The sequence below is a fragment of the Dendrobates tinctorius genome, unplaced genomic scaffold (assembly GCF_039654945.1).
Source record: "Dendrobates tinctorius isolate UK_male_01 unplaced genomic scaffold, ASM3965494v1 ptg000046l, whole genome shotgun sequence".
Lineage (NCBI taxonomy): Eukaryota > Metazoa > Chordata > Amphibia > Anura > Dendrobatidae > Dendrobates > Dendrobates tinctorius.
The window spans coordinates 65851733-65871974 of NW_027361714.1; the positions used below are offsets into that span (position 1 = coordinate 65851733).

A 20242-nucleotide genomic window follows, 5' to 3' on the forward strand; every position below is an offset into this window, starting at 1 on the left:
CGAACGGCACCTTTTGGAGAGCGCCAAGAACGAGATTGAGATCCCACGATCTATCGGAGACTGGTGAGGAGGAACCTCATGGGCGACTCCTTGGAGGAAAGTCTTCACCTGCGGTAGGGACGCCAGATCCTTCTGGAAGAGGATCGCCAGAGCAGATACCTGGCCTTTGAGGGTACTGAGGGACAGGCCCGCATCCAAACCGGCCTGGAGGAAATGGAGAATGACAGTGGAAAAACATTGTTATCGCACCAACGGAAAAAGGCATTCCAGTACCTAGGGTAAATGTGGGAGGAGGCTGGCTTCCTAGCTCTGATCATGGTTTGAATGACCTGGCTGGAAAACCCTGATTCTCTCAGAATCGTGGCCTCAACGGCCATGCCGTTAAACTCAGACTGAAAATTCTGGTGGTAAAGGGGGCCTTGTGAGAAAAGATCTGGACGGTCTGGAAGCCTCCAGGGAACGTCTGCGAGCATGTTCACCAACTCCACGTACCAAGGTAGTCTTGGCCACTCCAGAGCCACCAGAATTACTGAGATGCCTTCTGACTTTATCTTCTTGACCACCCTTGGGATCAGGGCAAGGGGAGGAAACAGGTAAGGCAGACGGAACTGGGACCACGGAATTACCAGGGCGTCACAACCGACGGCTACAGGATCCCTGGACCTGGCTACAAAGTGAGGAATTTTGTTGTTCATCCCAGATGCCAAGAGATCGACGTCTGGGATGCCCCAACGCTGGCATATCTGATTGAAGACTGTGGGGTGAAGGGACCATTCGCTTGACGCTAAACCCTGGCGACTTAGGAAGTCGGCTGCCCAATTTTCCACCCCTGGAATGTGAACGGCGGAACGTGACGTTCTGCCCAACACAGTATCTTTGCCACTTCTGACATTACTTGCTTGCTGTGAGTGCTGCCTTGGTGGTTTATGGACGCCACGGGGTTGTCTGATTGAATGCGGACTGGTTTGCCTAAGAGGAGAGGCTGCCAACGAAGGAGAACAAGGAAGATTGCTCTGCTTTCCAGAAGGTTGATGGGAAGAAGAGTCTCCTGGGCGTTCCAGCGCCCTTGGGCCATTTTCCGATGGAAACCCGCCCCCCATCCTAGGAGACTGGCATCGGTGGTGATGATTTGCCACTGAGGCAGAAGAAAGGACCGTCCCTGGAGACCTGACGCCGGCAATGTCCACCAAGTCAGCGATTGTCTTACTGAGCGGAAGGAGAAAGGGACGGTCCAGCGAGAAAGAAGTCTTGTCCCAGACTGAAAGGAGGAACAGCTGGAGAGGGTGAGTGAAATTGTGCGAAAGGCACTGCTTCCATGGAAGCTATCATCTTGCCCAGGACCCTCATGCAGGACCGAAGGGGAATGGTCCTCGAGCATTTTAGGGATCAGATCCCCTTGCAAAGGGCTAAAAATGTGTCCTTCGGTAGAAACACTTGGGCCAGATTGGTGTCGAATTTCATGCCCAAAAAGGTCAGACGCTGGGTAGGGAGCAGGATGGGCTTCTTTGTTGACTATCCATCTGAGGCGGCCGAGAGCATCCAGGGTTATCTGAAGACAGTCTTGGTGGGACGAGCCCTTGATCAGGAGATCGTCCAGATAAGGAATGATAAGAATCCCCCTGGATCGAAGGATGGCCATGACTGTTGCAATCACCTTCATAAAGACACAGGGAGCGGAGGCTAGGCCAAAGGGAAGGGCCGTGAACTGATAGTGATTGTTCTGAATCGCAAAGCGGAGATCTCTCTGGTGTTGCAAACAAATAGGGATGTGAAGATAGGCATCCTGTATGTCCACTGAGCAGAGGAACTCTCCAGGTTCCATCGAGGCTATTACCAAGCGCAGGGACTCCATCTTGAAGTGGAGGATCCTCAAGTGGTGGTTGAGCAACTAGAGGTCCAAAATTGGTCGAAAGGAGCCGTCTTTTCTCGGGACTACGAAGAGGTTCGAGTAGAACCCTGAAAACCGTTCATTTGAAGGAACGGGAACGATAACCCCTGCGGAAAGAAGGGAGGAGACGGCCTGAAGGAGCCCTGAAATCTGGGACCGCTGTCTTGGGGGGGGGGGGGGGGTTCGAGACAGGAAGAAGCGACTGTTTAGGGGGGGGGGGGGTGGAAAAAAAAATTTGATTTTGTATCCAGATGTGATGATTTCCCTGACCCAAGAGTCTTCGACAACAGACAGCCATGCGTCCCTGAAAGAGGAAAGTCTGCCTCCCACCCTGGAAAAATTTCCAGGTGGGGGTGGCCCGTCACTTAGAAGGAAATCTGCCGGATCGGGAGCCTGAAGACCTGGAGGGCTGATCTCTTCCCTCCAGCAGGGAGCAGGCTTATATGATGGTTTTCTCCTGTCTCTAGAAGCGGAGGACCGGTCCTGCTGGGATGAACCCTCTGTGGAAGAGAAGGGGCGAAAGGACCTAAACGGCCGAGCAGCCTTTCTGTTGAAAAACCTTCTAGGCCGAGACTGAGGAAGGGAGGTACTTTTACCACCAGTGGCATCCGAAATTATCTGATCCAGCTTGGCGCCAAAGAGCCTAGAACCGTGAAATGCCAGGTTGGTGAGCCACTTCTTAGAAGTAGTGTCCTCACTCCACGACTTCAACCAAAGGATGTGGCGTATGGCTACTATGTTGCTGTTAGCTCTTGCTACACACCCGGCCGCATCCAAAAAAGGTATTTACCCGCATGATTAATTTGATCTGCTAAATCTGCCAGCTCATCCCAAGGTGCTGCCGCTAAGATGCCCTTGCGAAGAATTTTTGCATAAGCTGAAATAACTTTCGCTACCCAAGCGGAGGCTACAATAGGACAGAGGGAGGCGCCGGATGCCTCAAAAATTGACTTAGCCAGCGATTCTATTTGCCTGTCTGTCGGATCTTTAAGCGGAACTCCGTCCGGAAGGGATAGAACCGTCTTAGAGGAAGACGGAAAACAGGAGGATCTACCTCGGGAGCTTTGGTCCATTTTGTGACTAGATCCGCATCGAAGGGATATAGCACATCTAAGTACTTGCAGCCTGAAAACCGCTTCTCAGGGTGTTCCCAGTGATTGGCTAAGGAAGTGTCGAACTCCTTGTGATTACGAAAGGTTTGAGAGGGAGGCCTCGCTCGCTTAAAATACACAGAGCATTCCTGAGAGGGGGTGCCTTATCCTCCTTTAATTTTGAGGGTTTGGAAGATAGCCGACATGAGACTACCTACCATGTCCCGTGTTCTAGCTATGTTGTCCGCCTCTGAGTCAGATCCAGATTGGGAATCGTCTGACCTAGGGTTATCTGCTGATGAGGGAGATGAAGAGCGTAGCCTGGGTGAAGTGGAAGGACCTTGCGAGCTGGAAGAAGAGCCAGACAGAGCCCGCTTCCTAGAACCCCTACCCGGCCTGTCTGAAGGTCGTGGTCAGGTGCAGGCAACTCACTGTGAGGGGCGGTCGGCGCACAGGTGGCTGTAGATAGCCGAGGTAACCGTTCTAAGACCTGGACCAATGACTGAGACACCTTAGTCAAGTCAGAGACCGACTGGGACATTGCAACGGCCCACTCAGGGGGTGGAGTGCTCTTGGTTCGGATCTTTGAGTGCTCCGAGGGGCAGACATGGTGGAAGGGCTGCAGGACGGGCAGAAAGGAGACGACTGACCTGATGCCCACTTCTTTTTACAGCGCGCGCAGGCGTAGTGAATAGTAGTGGGTCTAGAACAGAGAGCCCTTGCAGGGTTGAGCATATGTATGCGGCAGTAGCGCTAACCTGATAGGGAACTGCCGTGGGGAGCTAATTGTAGCATCAGACTATAACAGCGCTGAGCCGGGAGAGCCGCACGATTGGATGACAACCAAGGGGGGGCGCGGTTAAGGTAGAGACTGACAGCGCTGAAGTGAAAGCAGCACTGTGATGGGCTAAGAAACGCGAAGAAAGCGCGCGCAGAGAGGGAGGAAGAAGCTCTCAAACTGAAAGTCAAAGTGTCTCCCTCAGAGACTAACGTGCGACGGCGCACGCGGAGCCCGCTAGACTATGAGACCGGGTAGGCTGCTACCCGCAGCAACCACCGCTGGACCCCACCGGAGATAAGCAGGAGAGGCGCGCGCCTGACTTTGCGCCCAGGGAAAAAGGGGGCGGGAATTTCAAACCGGCAATGAGGGGCGCCCACCCTGATAACTTCAATGTGGAGCGATTTCAGAACGGGAGTTTCAAACAGGGGTGCTGTATTGCCTGTGAAGGCTGCGGGGCTGAAAGGTCGCTTGGGTCCATTTTGAGAGCGGGGCTGGAGGGGACATTCAGACAGCTTACCCGACGTCCCTGATGAGGATGACCGCAGGGGCCCACGGATAGAGAGCAGGCTGCTGGGAGAGAAGATCCTCTGTACCCGCACCATGTCCGCATGGTGCAAAAGACGGTGCGCCAAACTCTTGCTGGCAGGGGAAACGTCACCACTGGTGACCGCCGTCTTCCTCTCAGCCCTGTCCCGGGAGAGGGGTGAGGAGGGGAATCGGCTAGGACCGGCCACCCGTCAACAGCCCATAGCATCCGAGCGTGATAGGGGAAAGGTCCTGCCTGCGGCTCTGAGAGTTGCGATGTGGGCAATACCACATTGCTCGCTCAGCCGCCTGACATGGAAAAGCAGGATGAACTCACATCCTGTTACCTGATGCTGTATCTGAAAAAATAAATGGAAAAGATTAACACACACACCACTAAAACCTAAAGAAGAAAAATCGTTGAGTGCGGATCTGGGAAGATCCCGGTCAACTTCCTACAGCCACTAAGCACAAACTGAGGTACTTGGTGCCTGTCGGTTGGTGTATACTGCCGGGGAGGAGCTAATTCTCTTGTTTTGCATAGTGTCAGCCTCCTAGCAGCAGCATACACCCATGGTAATCTGTGTCCCCCCAATGAAGCGATAAAGAAAGTACTTTTATCCTGCAACAAAATCTGTATCATATGCACATACCCTTCTAGTTGTATATGTGACTGACATCTTTAGATATTGTGAGGCAGTGACTGGTGTCACATGTAGAAGTCGTTGTGTGTTCCCCCCAGGATGCGCATGGAGTCATATTGAGGCCATGGGACTGCATTGCAGTCACAGGCGTAGCTGTGGTTGCAATGCAAAATAAAAGGAAGTATAGGTCTTGGACATGCTGGTTGTCCAAGGCAGATTTAGAGAAAACCTGCTCTGCGCTTTTGTTTTCAAACAGACTACAGGATGATAGTGGTGCAGTCTGTTTCACTCCCGGCCCAGGTTTTCCATGTGGCTCATGGCCACAGATTCCAGTTAAAAGCCCTGTAGTAAAGGGTTTAGGTGTGTCAGGGTCAGTTTGGTTTTGCAAGTGTGTAGAGCAGAAGGCTCTGCAGAGCTCCACCTGTAATGAGGAAACACAGGCAAGCGAAGCTGAAAATCCTGGCACCCACGGCAACCGGTCTCGGAGGTGGACTTGTGTGTTTATTGACTGCAATATGGAGAATATGGTTCCCGGCTGCAATCTGGAGGATATGGTGTGCTGTGTTTGAATTGAGAAAAAAAAAAAAAAAAAAATAATAATAATTTTGGAACCATCCTGGTTCACTACCTCATCACTGCTCAGTGTGGATACCACTGCACTACAATATATACACAGAGTAGATGTAATCTATTTCGGGTCACGCTGCGATTTTACTGTATGCAGTAGATGAATTGGCGGCTTTTCAAATGGAATCGGTGTAAGGCTATGTGCACACTTATGCAGAAAATTCCTGCCTGAAAACCGGACTCCTTCCCAGAAAACGTGCGTTTTTGCGCAAAATACGCGCGTTTATGCGTTTTCCGGAGCATCCCCAGTCTAATAGAAAAAAAAGCTAGAAATGCGGATTTTTCCAAGAAATTAATGAGCATGCTGCGTTTACCGTGATGCGTTTTTTGTTGCTGAAAAAAACGCATCAATATGCACAAAAAGCGCAGAATTCATTAAAATGAATGGGATGCTTCTTTTAAGGGTTTGTTTTGGTAAAGTCGTGAAAAAAAAATGCTTACGTGTGCACATACCCTTAAAGTTGCATGGCACTCACATGGTCTGAGTGCCGTTCGATTTTTCTCTTGCACCCAATGACGATTCTCATCCAAGATAAGAGGATCTCAGATGAGCTGTGACTCATAGCATAACACTGGTCAGAGTAAAATCAAATTTTTTTTGTTGGATTGCATTCGTCCGTTTTCCCTCGCAGAGGAGTATGAGCTTTTAAGCCATGTTCAGTATATTTAAGCCAAAACCAGGAGAGGAACAATCAGAGGAAAGTATAATAGAAACCCGTCACCACTTCTGGATTTATCACCCACTCCTGGTTTTGGCTTACACATACCGAGGTAAAAAACTGAGCTTGTGAACGTAGCCTTAGGGTACCAGGAGATTGAGGAGTTTATGCAGGTTGGAAAGAGGAGGCCAGTGCAGGAAGTGGGAAGTGAAATGTGTCTATAGAGATTACAACAAAGACAAGTTATGACTGGAAGAAACGGTTAGGTCAATCTGGGTCAAATTGAAAAGCTGTGGAAAGTGAAGGACTGCTGTAAGGAACTGTCGGTAACCTTACATGTTCTGCAGGACTGGTATCTACCACTATATGGTCACCAATTGGCAGTAATATCTATGTTTGGGTGTAGAGAGCAAGCGACTGAGGTTCCCCGATACCTACAATTAAAGTGCTCCACCATAGATGTAATCAGGCTACATGGTCAGGGGCCCACATACAGCAAGTTTTAACCCCTGAACTGAACCCCTAGCTATGCCTGACTAACATCATATATTTTACATGATGTTATCCCTACTTTTATAAATTTGTATGTACATTAATCTACAAATACTAGTTTGTCAGGAGTCAACCCCCCCCCTCATACATCCAACCCAATGTAGTCCTGTTCAGACGATAGCAGGGCCAGAAGTATGAATTGTAGGGAGACACGGCAGCTTTACTAATAGAAGGATCGAGAAGGAGGGAAAAAAAAAACAAAAACCCATAAAATTATATATTTCTACATGAAAGTTTTCAGGGACACTTATTGGATAATTAAATGCATGCATCAAAATGAAATATTTTAAGTAAATAGATCTACCAACTAGGCTGTGCTGCCATTCTTTCCATGTACTCTCTTGCCATGCCGAGTGCTTCAGTGTTGTCAGGATTCAAGACGCAGAACATCGCAAGTGCCCCCAAATTGTTGCCATAAATTTCATTCCATCTGGCAGAGAAGTCCTTAGGGTCCCAAGGTGGGAGGTATTCCAAAGGGTTGGTGAGCATAGTGTGAACGGCCTTGTTAATGCGTGATGCAATGTGTTGATGGGTGCCTGTAGCTTGGGCACGCAGCTTCTCCACCTCTCCCTTAGAGAAGTACAGCATGGGATACCCATCATATTTGGCATTAAGGAATGGGATTTGAGCATTTGTACTGTCCTCCGAGCCATGTACAATGGCACAACAAATCAAATATATTAAAAACACACTGGGGGCTCCCCGTGTGTGTGTCCTCATTGTAGCATTAAATCTCCAGACCAGATGTTATGCCAGACCATCTTTGATACAGCCTAATGGGAAGAGAAAAATAAAATGAAAATTGTCTTTATATACAAAGAAGACTACTATTTGGTGCGTAAAGCTATTGAAGAGCAGGCGAATACTATCAATTATCTTATTCCCCCCCCCCCCCTTTCCGTGGCCTTATTTCAGGCTTTGCTAGATCACCATTCTGTCAATAACCTAAAAACTATTACCGAGCAAAGCCCACTATATCATGAGAATGTGGAACAGAACAGTCTAGGAAACTGAGCAGAGGACTTCTGCGTTTGAGTTGTCAGTATTTATATCTGTGGACCGAAAAATTAATTATACTACACAAAAATGAAATTTAATTCACACTTCTGTGTCTTAGGAAAATAAAGTGACACCATCAATACATTTTTCCTTCTACACATGTACATTCATTTTATATGGAGCCGGCTGCTATTCCCTCAGCTATAACCTTTCCCCTCTAAAGAATGTAAAGAATTCCCTCGCTTTCCTCAAGGGATTTTAGGCCTGTTTTAACCCAGACACAAAAACGCAAAGTAACACTTAATGGATATAACACACAAGAAAAAAGCCCGTTGATTAGCTTTGCATTCATTTACACACACGACCTCCAGATTTCGTATCTACTATTCGCGCAAGTGATTTTTACTCATGTTTGCAAGGGTGCTCGGGTACACACACAGTATCGCAGGTGTTCAAATGATGCGGTGGCGTCCCCGCGGCCATGTTTTGAGCCTGTCTAACAGCCACGAAACATGCGGTTGCAGGGACTTGAACAAATCACTTGAGCACCCGCAATACCTTGTGCCCGTCCCTTTAAGTAATACTGAACTGTGAGTAGCTTCAGTACACTACTGCTCACTCTCTAACTGGCCCTCTACATTATTTGTGAGCTGTGATTCTCCATTTCTAGTTACCTCCATTTTAGATGCAATGCATTTTTTGTTTGCTGTGTTCTGTCGCCATCTAATGGTGAAAGTGTACAATGACTGAATTATTGTTTTGTAAGGATCTGAGATGTGAATTCAGTCTCCTATTGGCCAGCTCCTAGTCACATGGTCAATAGGAGGAGCTGTTTTCCAGGCAAGTCTAGAATGTTCTAGAGTCTGAGAGATGCATTCAAGGAGAGCAGAACACATGTGGAGGAGGTTTTTACCTCAAGATCTCCTGCAGTCCTAAAAGCCCGAGTTCCCTCTAACCTGTACACAAATCATTCTAAAGTCTTTCTGACAGGATTCACCACAGTGTCTACATTCACCTATAAGTATTTGTGCACGTGCCGTGACACTGTGGAGATAACCCCCGAGTACAGGTCTGTAACCTCTAACTGCTGCGTCTACCTCCTTCTGTAAACTACCAAAAGACACTGTCCTGTGCTCTTAAAGCTCCAGACCCCAATCACATCTCAGCAGCTAAGTGTGAGCTGCAATTGCCGTGGACTACTCATGAGAGACTGTTCCTTGTTTGTTCCAAGTTATAATTCCCGCTCCTGCTGACGTAAAAGCAACTGTTTTCCCTGAGACCGGTGTGTCATAATTCCTTTGGCTGTGGACATCATGTGGGGGTGGATAGCAGGGAACGTTTGGCCTGGTCATTACACCAGGAGCATGGCGAATAAGTCCCCTTACATTAGCACGCCAAGGCCGGTAGGTCACTCTCCAAGGAAAAAAACATTTAAATTTGCTTAATTAACTTGTATTTTAAGTTTTTATGGATCTACTTTCTTGGTCGGAATATATAGAGCTTTTATATGGCAGAGAGATGTATAGCCGGTAATTCATTTGGCGGCTTCTGTATAATTACTGCCGGAGCCGACAGGATAGGAGACGTGGATTACATATGGTGAATTCATATAGAATAGGTAGATATACAGTATGTGTTTGAAGAATACTTCGTTTTAAAATGTGTAAAGACCAGAGAACTGCTGTATGCAAAAAGCTCATGTTAAAAAAAAAACAACAAAAAAAAAAACAAAAAAAAAAACAAAAAAAAAAACAACACATTGCATACGGATGTTCCGTTTAAGAATCGTATGACACTAGCAATATAGTGCTGGTTGGTAGACTGCCAGTGCACAGATTATCAGTATTGCTGGTTCATTATAATTATACAGTTTTTACATGTATCAATAGTCTTTTCTGATATTTTATGTTTATGACCCAGTTATGGCTTCATAGACCATCACAATACTTAAACTCTACATGGGTCTTTGATGCTTGTAAAAGCAACAGATGAGACCGAGTGGTCTATGGACAAGATTAAAATATGGATTGCCAATCCCACACAATGACGTACAAACATGAAAGTGAACCAGTGCTCGATTTAAAGATGGTTGGATCTTACCATTAGGCTGTGATCACACACAGCGGGTTTTTTTCGCGTTTTTCCTGCGGATTTACCAAAAAATCCGCTCAAAAGAAGCGTCCCATTCATTAAAATGCATTTTGCACTTTGTGCATATTGATGCTTTTCTTTTTACCGCAAAAAAAAAAAAAAAAAAAAAAACGCAGCATGCTCGTTAATTTTGCAGTAAATTCCACATTTCTGGCTATTTTCTGTGTGTCTGGGGACGCGCGGGGGGTGGGGAAATAAAAAATATTTAACAAAAAAAAAAAAACACGCGTTTTCTGGGAAGGAGTCCTGTTTTTATGCAGAAATTTTCTGCATACGTGTGCACATAGCCTTAGAAGTTTACAGTTCGGCAAAAAAAACTCATGCAGGAGGGAGAAATGGGAAATGAAGTCAGGTAAAATTATATTCCCTGTGGCACCCAATGCAATCTCTCATCCTGACAAGGACAGCCGCCAAGTCTGACCTGTCCCTCTAAAAATGGTCTGTGTAAAAACACTCCCTACTCGTTTCATCGTCCTGTAATGGGGGACTTGTGATGAAGGAGTATAAAAAGGAACAGATTAGGAAGGGTCCTGGGTAATAGGAGTCCTTCTAAGTTTCGAAAAGGACCATTCCGGGGTGCTGTAATAGTACGAGAGCCTCTTTATGTGGCAGAATGCTGTGCAGCACACGGATCAAATGCTTAGGCCCCTTTCACATTTCCGTTTTTGACCAGTCAAAATCAGCCAGTTTATGAAAAAAACGGATCCGCCATTTTTTTGGTGGATCCGTTTTCCCCATTGAGTTGCATTACCAGCAGATCCTGACGGATGGCCATCCGTTGGATCCGGTTTTTTGCGGATCGGCCAAAATGTTAGCGTCCGACGGCATGCCTGGACGGACCTTGCAACTTTTTTGGCTGTAGGATCCGCATTTTACAGTGCGCATGCCCGGAGAAAGGAAGTCAGCCGGGAATATCTCTCTCCCCTTTAAAATTCTGGATTCAATTCGAAAAAAACGGTCCGGTGGCATCCGTTCACATCAGTTACAAACGGGTCCGCTTTCCGCCATTTTGGCGGATTTTAACTGACAAGCAAAAATGGAAGTGTGAAAGCGGCCTTAGGGGGAGATTGTACAAGGACATTTCTACAGGGCTAGGTCACACTAACAGTAAGATCCAACCATTTTGAGCACTGATTCACTTTAACATCTGTACATGCCATTGCAAGGTATTGGCTACCCATATTTTAATCTTGAATATTAAGTTATATTTTATTTAAGAAATCTGATCCTGCTTACCCCTACTTCAAATGATTGGATTCTTGTACCCCTAGTGGGCTTTGCTTATCTAGTATGGTCAAGATCATTAAGAAATCACAACATCTTATGTAGCTCAACTCTGCCAGTGAGATGTCAATAGAGTGGAAAATGCACACAAAGGGTTATACCGGTTATGGAAGTCTACAGCAAAACGCAACCTGCTAGTTAAAATCCCACACAGATTAGGTAGTAGATAGAAGAGAATTGGGGAAAAAAAAAAAAAAAAAAAAAAAAACACATCCTCCTCCTCGTAATTTTTTGCCAGCATTTTTGGCTGTACCATCCAAATGAGCAGCATGCTACATATTTCTTTGGATTCTGAGTAGAAGAGTAAACGCATAGCCCCAAGGAATAATAATAATGCAAGTCCTTTTTCATACCTGCAGCACATCTGTGGCAGTAGACATCTTATATGTGAGCAGTGTGTAAGTGATGCCAGATCGTGGCACAACGAGTCTATAAGCAATGATGCACCCTGCAGACGGACGACAGCGCACAGAATGCCTGTGAGTCCGGAATCTGGACTTAACGTTCTCCCATATAGAGCTGAGCACCAGCTCTTAGTACACATGCAATGGAGCCAATAATTGCAAACGCTTTGATCAGCAGACAGCAAGTTGACATTTTACTTATGTGAACTAAGAGCCAATTGTGTCCGACTTTGGCGTGTCCGTGGCTTCCATTAAAATGATGGGACCCCCCCAGTTTAGGTTAATGGGTGCAGCAAGTGATTACTTTACAATAGATCTGGCACAGCAACATGATTTTCATTCATCAAAAAAAATAATGATGCAAATGTAAAAGGGAAAACTATAGCTCCAGTAATGAAATAATGAGCGCATGCCCAAGGTTCTCAGACAGCACTCGATCCAGACAAACAGCACAGAGGGAGTCTGAGGAATAGAAAAGTCAGGGCACCCTGACCATACCAGGGGTGCAGCGGGAAGCCTAGTCTGCATATAGAAGAGCCGTTTCTGTACAACACTGGAAATTATTATTAAAGGGGACATTTCACCAAATTTCTCATATTGAAGTGGTCACAGTTCCGATCATGCGCAGTGAGCCTCTCTGAAGTTGGAACACATACTCTCGGCTTCAGAGGATCAACGATGAGGTGGAAAGAAGCCACGTACAGTCATATGTAAAAGTTTGGGCACCCCTATTAATGCTAACCTTTTTTCTTTATAACAATTTTGGTTTTTGCAACAGCTATTTCAGTTTCATATATCTACTAACTGATGGACTCAGTTATATTTCTGGATTCAAATGAGGTTTATTGTACAGAAAATGTGCAATCTGCATTTAAACAAAATTTGACCGATGCAAAAGTATGGGCACCTCAACATAAAAGTGACATTAATATTTCGTAGATCCTCCTTTTGCAAAAATAACAGCCTCTAGTTGCTTCCTGTAGCTATTAATGAGTTCCTGGATGAAGGTATTTGTGACCATTCCTGTTTACAAAACAATTCCAGTTCAGTTAAGTTTGATGGTCGCCAAGCATGGACAGCCCACTTCAAATCATCCCACAGCTGTTCAATGATATTCAGGTCTGGGGACTGGGATGGCCATTCCAGGACATTGTAATTGTTCCTCTGCATGAATGCCTGAGTAGATTTGGAGCGATGTTTTGGATCATTGTCTTGCTGAAATATCCATCCCCTGCGTAACTTCAACTTCGTCACTGATTCTTGCACATTATTGTCAAGAATCTGCTTATACTGAGTTGAATCCATGCGATCCTCAACTTTAACAAGATTCCCGGTGCCGGCATTGGCCACACAGCCCCAAACCATGATGGAACCGCCACCAAATTATACTGTGGGTAGCAAGTGTTTCTTGGAATGCTGTGTTTAGCCTCCATGCATAACGCCTTTTTGTATGACCAAACAACTCAATCTTTGTTTCATCAGTCCACAGGACCTTCTTCCAAAATGTAACTGGCTTGTCCAAATGTGCTTTTGCTTACCTCAGGCGACTGTTTGTGGCGTGCTTGCAGAAACGGCTTCTTTCGCATCACTCTCCCATACAGCTTCTCCTTGTGCAAAGTGCGCTGTATTGTTGACCGATGCACAGTGACACCATCTGCAGCAAGATGATGCTGCAGGTCTTTGGAGGTGGTCTGTGGATTGTCCTTAACTGTTCTCACCATTCTTCTTCTCTGCCTTCCTGATATTTTTCTTGGCCTGCCACTTCTGGGCGTAACAAGAACTGTACCTGTGTTCTTCCATTTCCTTTCTATGTTCCTCACAGTGGAAACTGACAGGTTAAATCTCTGAGACAACTTTTTGTATCCTTCCCCTGAAAAGCTATGTTGAATAATCTTTGTTTTCAGATCATTTGAGAGTTGTTTTGAGGAGCCCATGATGCCACTCTTCATAGGAGAATCAAATAGGAGAACTACTTGCAAGTGGCCACCTTAAATACCTTTTCTCATGATTTGATACACCTGGCTATGAAGTTCAAAGCTCAATGAGGTTACTAAACCAATTTAGTGCTTCAGGAAGTCAGTAAAAAGTAGTTAGGAGTGTTCAAATCAAGAAAATGAGAAGGGTGCCCATACTTTTGCACCAGTCAAATTTTGTTTAAATGCAGATTGCACATTTTCTGTTAGTACAATAAACCTCATTTGAATCCAGAAATATAACTGAGTCCATCAGTTATTAGATATACGAAACTGAAATAGCTGTTGCAAAAACCAAAGTTGTTATAAAGAAAAAAGGTTAGCATTAATAGGGGTGCCCAAACTAACATATGACTGTACATGCGTGAGGCAAGTATGACACATGCAGTGTCGTCGATGCTTGCAAGTTGTATTATCACGCCCACAGGGGTGTGATAACATGCTGAGTGGGTCGACTAGTCTGGGGACACCAACGCCCCCTCAACTAGTCAGTGACCTCACTTACATATATACGATCTTGTAGTCAGTGTAGGAAAGAGCAGCACAGCTGAATTTAGCCGTGTCATATTCTATCAATGCCACTAATTACGGAGTAGCAGTAATTATACTTCTATCCTTGGTGCTCAAGCAACTTGTAACTTGCTCTGGAGCGATAGCAGGCTCCTACATCTCACACAGGGGTTGCCTAGAACTGACTGCCCCTGTGTGAGACAATGATAAGAGTCTCTGATTTCACTGCAGTGAGTACAAGTTGAGCACAACAGACTCATCTTCAGACAGGCAGTATAGCAGGCTTTGTAATGTGACAGTGCTAAACTCAGCTGTGCCGTCTCTTCCCCTTAATGGGAATCTGCCAGCAGATTTTTGTTACCTCATCCAAGTTCAGCATGATGTAGGCAAAGAGACCCCAAATCCAACGACGTATCACTTAGTTTACGGAGTGCAGCCACTCAGTGTTTCTTTTTTCAGATTTAGCAATGCAGCAAAGCTGAAAAGCTAACCCTGACCCCACCATGCTCTCTGAAGTCCATATACATCACACGAGGTGGTCGAGTTGGACTACATGCTTACAGAAAGATAGTCACCCGATGATAAAACCTTCACTATTAGCAAACAGCCAGATGACACATTGTTGAATTCAGTGTTTTAACCCCTACCTCATGCAGTCCTCAAGTTTCATAGCAAAAACCTGCTTTTTTTTTTTTATACACATCTGATTGCTGGGGGTGTGACACCGGGCACCCTCTCGGATCAGTTGTTTCTGTCGGCAACCAGAAATGCCCAGTTGCAAAGCTCCTTCAACGGAATAGTGGCCGCAGTCGTGTACAACACATCCGTGTCCTACCGATTTAGATAGGTGGCGGCCATACAGTGCTGCACCGTGATGGGCAACCACTACTGGCACTGAAGCAGTGGCAGTCACATCAGAATTGATGACTTCGGCTATCATTTTTAAAGTCCCAGACAATCCCTTTAACATTCGGCATTGATCCAGGCATAACTGCCTGAACTAATAGAAGTCGCACAAGTTCGCTTTTAATTAACAATTAGGGCTTGTATAATTGGGATTGCAGTAGTAGTAGTAACAGGCTATAAACCACTGACTTCCACTCAGGAGCCAGTCAAGGAAAGAAAAATAAAATAAAAGCCCGCACAACTAATGTGCCTCTGTGGGCTGGTGCCTGGTCAGACCTGGATGGAGCTCCGCTCTGGCTGTGAGCAGCCATCACCACCCGGCACAGCTTCCCCATCAGATGACATGCAGCCAGCTGTGATTTGTGGCTTACCAGGGATTACACAGATGTGCGGCGGGACCGGCTCAGCTCTGCTACATGGTGACCAGAGGACTGCAGCTAGGATGCAGGAAATAGACTGTGGCAAACTCCGCTGCATCCATCACTACGATGAAAGGGGAGGAGGGGGAGAAAAGTTACTCCGAACTCTCCCCATGTCATGACATAGGAAAGACTGCAAATACAGCGCAACCCCAGCCATCGGCCGCACTCACCCGGGTCCTGAGCCACCAGAGGGATCCGCTAGCCCCGACACTGTGCCCATCCCCGGGAGGCTTCGCCAGCACAGGGAGCCGAGGCTGCTCCGGAGGATCCCGACGTGCCAACTAGGAGGGCTCTACAACTTCTAGCGGGCGCAGAACTACAACTCCCGGCGTCCCTATGGAGGACAGCGCAGACAATAAGGCATGTCTCTGCTGTCTGCTTGAGCCGTGCTGGCAATGAAGCCCCACCCCGAGCAAGAATTTAACCCTAACGGGCGAGACAGAGGGTCTGGGAGGGAAAAAAAATGGGAGTCTATTAGCTGTTATGTGCGGGGCAACGTCATCACCGGTCTAGGCAGGGAGACGGTGGGATGAGGTAACCGGGTGACAGGACATGGCCACTTATCCGGCAGTTTCTTCTTCTTCATAAGGATGGGCTCTTCACTGCTCACCAATTACTGGGAAGACAACTATTCAGAATTGAGAGTCCTCAGTAGTTGATACCTTTTAATGGCTAACTGAAAAGATGGTAACACATTGCAAGCTTTCCAGACTACTCAGGTCTCTTCATCAGGCTAGACTAGTACAAAATCTGAAGAGTCACATATTTATGCACAATACAGCACAGAAATATGTGACTTCAGATTTTGTATTAGTCTAGCCTGATGAAGAGACCTGAGTAGTGTGGAAAGCTTGCAATGTGTTACCATCTTTTCAGTTAGCCATTAAAAGGTATCAACCACTGAGGACTCTCAATTCTGAATATTCTTCTTACTGGCTAACACAGTACAAAGATATACATCTTTCCTGTATGAAGAAAAGAGTCAATAAGCATCCTGGACATAAAAAGCCATTAAAATGGCCACCAAAGTGTGTGACTGTTGGTCACATACAGATAGACCGGAGTCACACGAGCAGTTTGTGGCGTTTGGAGCCGACAGTGGAGGACTGAGAGATCTACAGTTTGTTTGGTTTTTTTCCCCCCTCTAAGCCAAGAGAGGATACGAAAAAAAAAAAAACAAAAACAGAGAACCAAGAGTTGCATCTCCGACTCCAGCCTGAAGCCTGGTTCACACAGCTTTCAGAAGGATTTTGAAGCTAATCTGCTTCAAAGTTCTCAGCCCATGTTCACACGTTCGGTATTTGGTCAGTATCCAAGCCAAAAATCAGGAGTGGAACAGAGGAAGAGTGTACTAGAAACACATCACCACTTCTGGATTACCCACTCCTGGTTTTGGGTAACAGAAAACACACTGAGGTAAAACCACACTGACCAGATACTGAAGGTGTGAATGGGGCCTTAAATAATAATCTTTGACTACTCTTCCTATTCATATAAATGGAAAGTCCATTCTGCTGTTCTTACAGGGGGGTTTTGGACTTTAAATTTCCCCCCAATGAGGATTTAAAAACCTTTCTGAAGGAAAAACCAATGTCTCATCTCTGAGGAGGATTCCTTTCAGAGCCTTCTCCAATAAGGCTATAAAGCACAAAATGCTTCAGAACCTCAGTGAGCCACCTTACAGCTTGCACTGAGCTCCTAAACTGCCACCATGTAATTATTGCCATCTTTGTACCCCTTTTAAGCCATTTTATTGTCCAATTGATTTTTGCGTATGGCAAACAATTTTTTGGCAATGTGCACTTGGCATCTTTTTCAGGAGGGTTTTGCTTTGAGTCTGCCTGAAAAAGCTCCCTAAAAAAATGGATATAAAGGCAAGGCAAAACAATACCGCTGTGCACATGATCATTCTTGTGTCAAGTCTAACCGCAAAATCTCATCTTGAGAAGCAGCAATACAGTAAGCTCTGTTCCCCGGAGCCCAACAGACAGGCTCTCCATGCATGTGTTCTGACGGTGAAACCGCGACACATGAAGCTGCGTCATCAGACAGCAGGAGCGATCCAGGTAGCTGGATTCCATCTGCAGCTTATTCGGCAAGCTATAGCACTTTCCTAATAAGGAGAGACCTGAATAGATTTGCTTATCTCTACTGAAGACCACTAATTCTCCCCTGCTTTGCCAGCTAGCGGGGAGAATGATGAGAGTTATATTCAAGTGATAACAATGAGAGCAGGCGGCTGATAGGACTATTACTCCCATCAGCCTACACCTGATGCCGCTAATAGTGACCACAGGCAGCAGCTGATGGGAGTATTCATCACCCGCCACTTGTGCTATAAATAATCTGACTTGGATTCCTCTGTATTTTCTATAACCAGCCAGGGAAAACTGATAGCTGGGGGCTGCAACCCTAAGCTTTAACACGGTTGGTTATCAATAATAGAGGGGGTCTTCACTTTTTTAATTTTAAATTAGTAAAAAAAAAAAAAAAAAAAAAAAAAAAAAAAAAAAAGCTAAAAAGGCATTGGGTCCCCCCCTTCCCACTTCAACCAGCCTTAAGGGGGTTTTACACATAGCAATATCGCTAAAGCATCACCAATTTGGTGACGCAGCAGCGATATCGCTATGTGTGATACTTACCGCTGACCGGCTCCCCCACTGTCCATTGCTGATCGTGCAACTCCTTTTCTCATCGGGCGCTTCCTGCTGGCGCCAACGAGCGACGTGTGGAGGCGGACGGGAGGACGTCAGGATCGCCGTGTCTGAAAGGCAAGTATCATCCGCTGTGAGATCTTCCTGTATGGAAGCTCACTAGCGATCATTTAGCGATGCACCAGCGATCCTGACCGGGTCATATCGCTGGTGCATCGCTAAATGTAAAGGGGCCTTTACTAAAGATGACAGCTGGGGTCTGGTATTCTCAGGCTGGTAAGGGGCCATGGATATTCACCCCCCCCCCACAGCCTAAAAATAGCAGCCTGCAGCCGCCCAGAAAAGGCATATCTATTAGATGTGCGAATTCTGGTGCTTTGCCTGGCTCTTTCCACTTTCCCTGCAGTTGTGGCAAGTGGGGTTTCTATTTGTCATGTTGATGTCACCTTTGTATTACCTGGTGACATCAAGTCCATCGCTTAGGTGAACTGTGGGGAACTCACCGAGCTGAAGTCAGTGATTTTTTTTTTTCCCATGGTGCTGAGGTCACCGCAGTTCAGCCCGGCTGGGAATGCAGCCTCCCTGACCGGCAGTAACCTCTATTTTTTTTTCCCCATGGTGATTAAGTGACTGCTGGTCACTGATACTGCGCTCACAGCAGCTCATGCATCAGTGGTTCTCTGCCTGGATGGTCGCATCTTGGCACCGTCCAGGTTGAAAACGGCAACTGCTTCAGCTGTTAGGCTAGTTTTACACTAGCGTTCGTGGGCGCAGCGCCGCCGCTTAGCTCCGCCCCTGGCCATGCCCCCTCCGGTCAGTTCCTCCTCTGATCGCATGAGGCTGCATGCGATCAGCGTATCCTATATTTAGCGTTGGATACGCTGGTCTGATTTTGCTGGCGCTGCGCCCAAAAACGCGCTGTGTTGCATTTTTTGTGCTCTGGGCGCAGCGCCAGCAAAATCAGACCAAAATAATGTTTGGACGGAGGGCACAGCCAGATTAGCGAGAAATGGGTTCACCAAAGATATATTCAAAGATACGTCATACAAAGAACAAAGGGAAAGCAATATATCTACATATGGGAACTCCACAATGTATAAAAAGGTAATTTTTATTTATACATAAATGCCTAACACATACACAAAACAGCAAAAACATTAAAAGCAGATTAAAAAATGCAAAGAGCTGCAATCATGTCAAATCATGAGATAATGATACTCCCACATCAGAAAAATCCCACATAACAATAATGACATTGGGTAAGTGTCAATCAAGCCACCTCAACATATTAGATATCACAAACAATAAATATAAGATAATATGGTCATACATAGACCAGAAGGTCTGTATATGCAAGATGCAGAAAGCTGCTATTCACAGCACCATGTGAGCCAAAAAGATAACAGGGCAAAAAAGGCCCAAACAAGTGTTAACTACCTGACCCAAGAAGAAAGGTAAAAAGCTTATTCACTCTGTAGGTGCACAGGGACCAAACGGTATTCAGCATAAAGATGTATAGTGCCAAAAGAAGTGCTGGAAGCAGCTGGTGGGGTAAGGGAGCAAAGCCCCACGCGTATCGCCACAGGCTGTGTGGCTTCTTCAGGGGAGAGTAGAGCGCTGAAAGAATGTATGTGCCACTAATTAATATATATATATACACACATACACACACTGCAAGTCCCCCCCCCTTTTTTTCCCCCTTTGTTTTTCTAATTTAACACCTACATGTCCCAAATTTTACACACACACACACACACATTTAATTAAATATTATATGCTGCCCAATAGAAACAGCATTTCCAATCAGTTCATAAATCATACAAAAAGAGAAAATGGAAACTTTACGCCATAAAAACGATCAAGTTTTATTAACAGTCAATTAAGAAGCTTTGAAGTGCAATGCAATACATATAGGAGAAGTTAATGCAAAAAAGACAAAGGCTTATAGACCAGGTACATCGGAATTCATAAGAAAGTATATGCATAAATACCATTCTAATAGTCCATATATAAAGCTTTTTTAATGAAAATGATACCTAAATAAATGTAAAAAAGGACTATAGCCAAAAAGTTTTACATATAAAGCCCGCAGGAGCCAGTAGATCATAGAGCGGCAAAAATATATATACACTATTCAAAAAAATGTGTTTCATACTAAGTGCAAGTAAAAAT

The 20242-nt window shown here is 45.7% G+C and overlaps 1 protein-coding gene across 5 annotated transcripts in view; it reads right to left on the reverse strand.

Moving 5' to 3' along the window:
• DSE (dermatan sulfate epimerase) overlaps positions 1-20242 on the reverse strand; it is a 63688-nt gene that overhangs the window by 39431 nt on the left and 4015 nt on the right. Inside the window, exons 1-2 of one of the 5 annotated variants that reach the window (XM_073575973.1) lie at positions 15587-15795; positions 7072-7540 (exon numbers count right to left, since the gene is read on the reverse strand). The exons of 1 other annotated variant lie outside the window; for it this stretch is intronic. In XM_073575973.1, coding sequence (XP_073432074.1) covers positions 7072-7487 — 416 coding nt within the window. In that variant the 5' untranslated portion in view covers positions 7488-7540; positions 15587-15795. Of the gene's footprint in view, positions 1-7071; positions 7541-15365; positions 15477-15586; positions 15797-20242 lie in introns of those variants that run through there. 3 more of the 5 variants (XM_073575974.1, XM_073575972.1, XM_073575976.1) reach the window with 3 other exon arrangements.